The sequence below is a fragment of the Bombina bombina genome, chromosome 6 (assembly GCF_027579735.1).
Source record: "Bombina bombina isolate aBomBom1 chromosome 6, aBomBom1.pri, whole genome shotgun sequence".
NCBI classification, from domain to species: domain Eukaryota; kingdom Metazoa; phylum Chordata; class Amphibia; order Anura; family Bombinatoridae; genus Bombina; species Bombina bombina.
The window spans coordinates 654,129,923-654,133,823 of NC_069504.1; the positions used below are offsets into that span (position 1 = coordinate 654,129,923).

At 33.9% G+C, this 3,901-nt stretch overlaps 1 protein-coding gene across 1 annotated transcript in view; it reads right to left on the reverse strand.

Moving 5' to 3' along the window:
- Nucleotides 1-3,294, reverse strand: part of LOC128664548 (protein shisa-like-1) — a 121,551-nt gene extending 118,257 nt beyond the window's left edge. The window contains exon 1 of the mRNA XM_053719366.1: nucleotides 3,129-3,294. Coding sequence (XP_053575341.1) covers nucleotides 3,129-3,294 — 166 coding nt within the window. The remainder of the gene's footprint in view (nucleotides 1-3,128) is intronic.
- Between the last annotated feature and the right edge of the window lie 607 nt (nucleotides 3,295-3,901).

Genomic DNA, 3,901 nt, shown 5'->3' on the forward strand with positions numbered 1-3,901 from the left:
TGAGTTATTTGCTCGCTCGCTCTCTCTCTCTCTCTCTCTCTCTCTCTCTCTATATATATATATATATATATACTATATTTTTATTTTTTATTTTTGTGGGGGACTACACTGAACATTTTGTTTGTATCTCCAGGCGTAACTTGATTTTTTTGTTTTATTTTATAATTTGTCTCTGGTAATTGAATCACATGCAACTGGTAGTCTTTCATGAAAACTGCACAAGACATTCGGGGGGGGGGGGGGTAAACATTTAATGCTGTACGTAATATACCCTGAAATACATTTTTCTTGAGATATTGGGCTGCATTCAATAAAATTAGATGTCTTCATATTTATTTGTGTTATTCTATGTAGATATTCAGTAAATAAAGTCTTACAGAAATTAGTCTACTGTACAAAATATGAAACATACAATGTTCCTGTTAACTGTAAATTCACTTTACACAATTAGGGCTCGATGTATCAAGCTACGACGGACAGGGGCGTACATATGCACCCCTGTCCGCCGCAGTTCGCCTCTGGCAGACTAAATTCTGCTGGCAGGATTCAGCATTGCACAAGAACACTATTTTGCACTCTTGTTCAATGCCGCCCCCTGCTTGTGCACAGCCAGTCACACGAGACCGGTGAGACTGGAATTCTCCACCTGCAGTCGTAAGCAGGCGAAGGCAGACAAAGCCTTTTATAAATTGACGCCTTAGTATAAATTGTTATAGCTTTATGGTTTTAATGGAAGTTGAAAGTATAAAAATATGTGTGGACTCATTAGACCCAAAGATATTTCACTTTTACTAATAAGAATGTCTTAGTGATTGTGAGTCCTATGCTCCATATGAAAGTTACCTATGTTCTGCTAAGTGGATTTAAAATGAGACATTTTCAAGGAACCAACGAGACTTTCATTACTTAGACTTGCTGATTGTAGAAGTTTTATGTAATTTGAACATCCTAAAACATGTAATGTTGAAATGTTATCATAAGTGTTTTTATATGCTTGATTTGTTTAAAAAAATGACTCCAAAGCTTCTCATTTAGGGCCTGATATTCAAAACCTCACCGGCATGGAGAGAAATCAGGCAAAATCTTTGGTATTGTTTTAGACCTTATTATGTAAGAGTCTCTGTTTCACACAAAGAACATAGCAACATAAACAAGTCTCGAGTTAAAATTTGTGTTTCTAAAAATTTTTAAGGGCCTTGCCGTACTGACGAGACTTCTTAGAATATCTCACTTGAGCGGTGAGGTTTTGAATATCAGGCCCTTAGTATCTATCTTACACTTCATATCTCTGTACATTTATAATTTACTGTAGCATTTGTGCAAGCATTGCAAATTGATATAGCTCTTTATGTAAATATTATTCTTTAACCATAAATGCTTTTTGTTGGTTAAATAAAGTATTTAAAAAATAATTTTAAATAACTTTATACAATTAAAGTGTTAATCGGTGTTTAGCATATTACAAAACTTTATAAAATACATTTTCCATCTCTTATATGTTTTCTCACTTATTGCCCCCAACCCTAATCCCCTGTGACAACACCAGCCATGTGCTGTGACAAACTAACATGTCCTGGCACGCTGGTTCAGAATCAATGTAATAACATAGGAATCTGAGAGGTTGCTCTCAGCTCTTTCCCTAGTTGAATAGTAGGCAAACATGATATTTTGGAAAGTTCTATAAAATAACTGGAAATTGCCTGTGAGAAAAACACTCTCTGACCTAATATATTGTAGTTATACATGCTGAGCATATTTCTTCATCATGGACACCTGCTTAGACTTAGATACATACAGTATATTTTGCTCATAAGAGTTTAAAAAAAAAAATAATGTCTGAATAGAATCTGATTGGTCAGCTGATTATGGGGTTCCTCTCCAAAAGCTTTGTATCATATAACTCTCATGAGAAGGAGTTTGGTGGGAGTAGCGTGTTTTTATGTGGATAACCAAACCTGTTTCTGCAGATATCTTCTGCTTTACTGCTCCAGCTGTGTAGTAGGTTATTCTGTCCCTGTATAAAAATGTAAATATATCACCCTACAGAATTATGCAATCAAAATCTGCAAATCCACGGCATCATAGATTTCTGGGGTGTTTATTCACACATCTACAAACAGGTACAAGTGAAAAGCGACGTTTCTGCAGCCATTCCCTTAATCATGAAGCATAAATTAAGGGAATGGCACCCAAAACGTCGCTTTTCACTTGTACCTCTTTGTAGATCTGTGAATAAACACCCCTGAAATCTATGGTGTCATGGATCTGCATATTTTGAAAGTTTGAGAGGCGTGCAATCACCTCTGTACCATGGGCATTAAATCTTCAGCAAGGTGATGTATAATAGGTTGTATATTTGCTAACAGAATTATGCAATGATTGTTGTTATACAAAGTACAGCTATGTATAGATTCTCATCAAATGTCTGGATTCTCTGAGAGCTCACAATACTTCTGTATTTATCTATCATCACTCGGCCTAGCCAAGATGGAGAATATATTTCTCAGCTGCATGTGACCATATCCACAGACATAGGATAATGGAGGCTACATTTAAATAATAAGCAAAATTATGTTTATCAATTAAATATAAACCAATCAAGCGGAAGCCAGTGCCTACAATGACAAGCTAAAAGGTAAAAATAATAAACAGTTGTGCACAAAATATGTTACTAACAATCATTTGAAAAGATCTTTACAATTATTTAAAGTATTTACAATGATTAATATTTCTATTTGAAAAAAAATATTATTGTTCAATATACGGCGCTGGTTTAAAAATGTTTATCATATTTAAAAAAACAAACACAAGGATTTACTAGCATATGAATATATGGTAATATATGGTAAAAAAATACTGTAGCCAAACCAAAGAAAAATGTATTAGTTTACAGAAAGTGTAGTAGATCAATGGAAATGCAACACAGTAAAGGTGGATAACAATAGAGCTATATGAGAATCCTAAAGCTTCTTATTCTAAATAAAAGTCCTGTAAAAGCTTAGGGTATTGGTATGGAAATGACCAGGCAATTCTTTTTGTTTATAATCTGCAGAATCTCTATTTCTTTAATGTAATTCCCCATCGTGCAATACAGACAGGCAAATATGTTGTTTATAAGAGGTTGCTACCTTTCCAGAGATAAGTAAACAGCAGCACAGCCAAGAGAAGCAGGTTAGCTGAACTCATCGGTTTCATCTTCTCAGGAGTTCTGTATTCTGGACATTGTTTGCAGGAGCAGTGGGGTGGGAAGAACTGTACAAAGAAACCACAAGCTCCATTATCTTTTGCATCCATTACCTATGACAATAATCAGGGAACAAATGCTATTAAGGCTTGCCACATGAGCAAATACATTTTATTGTTCCAGTCCAATTAGTTCCTCTTTTAAAAAGAAATAGGCTTTTAAAACTCTTCTGGGTGCCTTTTCCAACTGTGCTAGTAACTTGACAGCTTACAGATCTGGAATTACAGTAATGTACATTTCATTTGACTACATGAATAAACAGCAGTCATGCCAGGCACTGAACGGATTGCATTTTAAACCTATAGCACAAGTCTAAAATGTATTAAATCTTTATCTACAAAGGTTTATTATATATATATATATATATATATATATATATATATATATATATATATATATATATATATATATGTACATATATATACACAGTATATATATTACTATTATAACATATATTACTATGATAAAACTTATATTCTTCTATTTAGCTACTTAAATACAAAAGATAACTGTCTATTCAAAAAATTACATTTTCTTCTGACAAAGGAACAGCTGTGTTTTATTCAGGTTAGTACAGTCTAGATCATATATAGTGTAACTTACCTGTACTGTTCATGAAAGGTACAACTCCATCCTGCTCCTGTGTCTGTGCTCTCA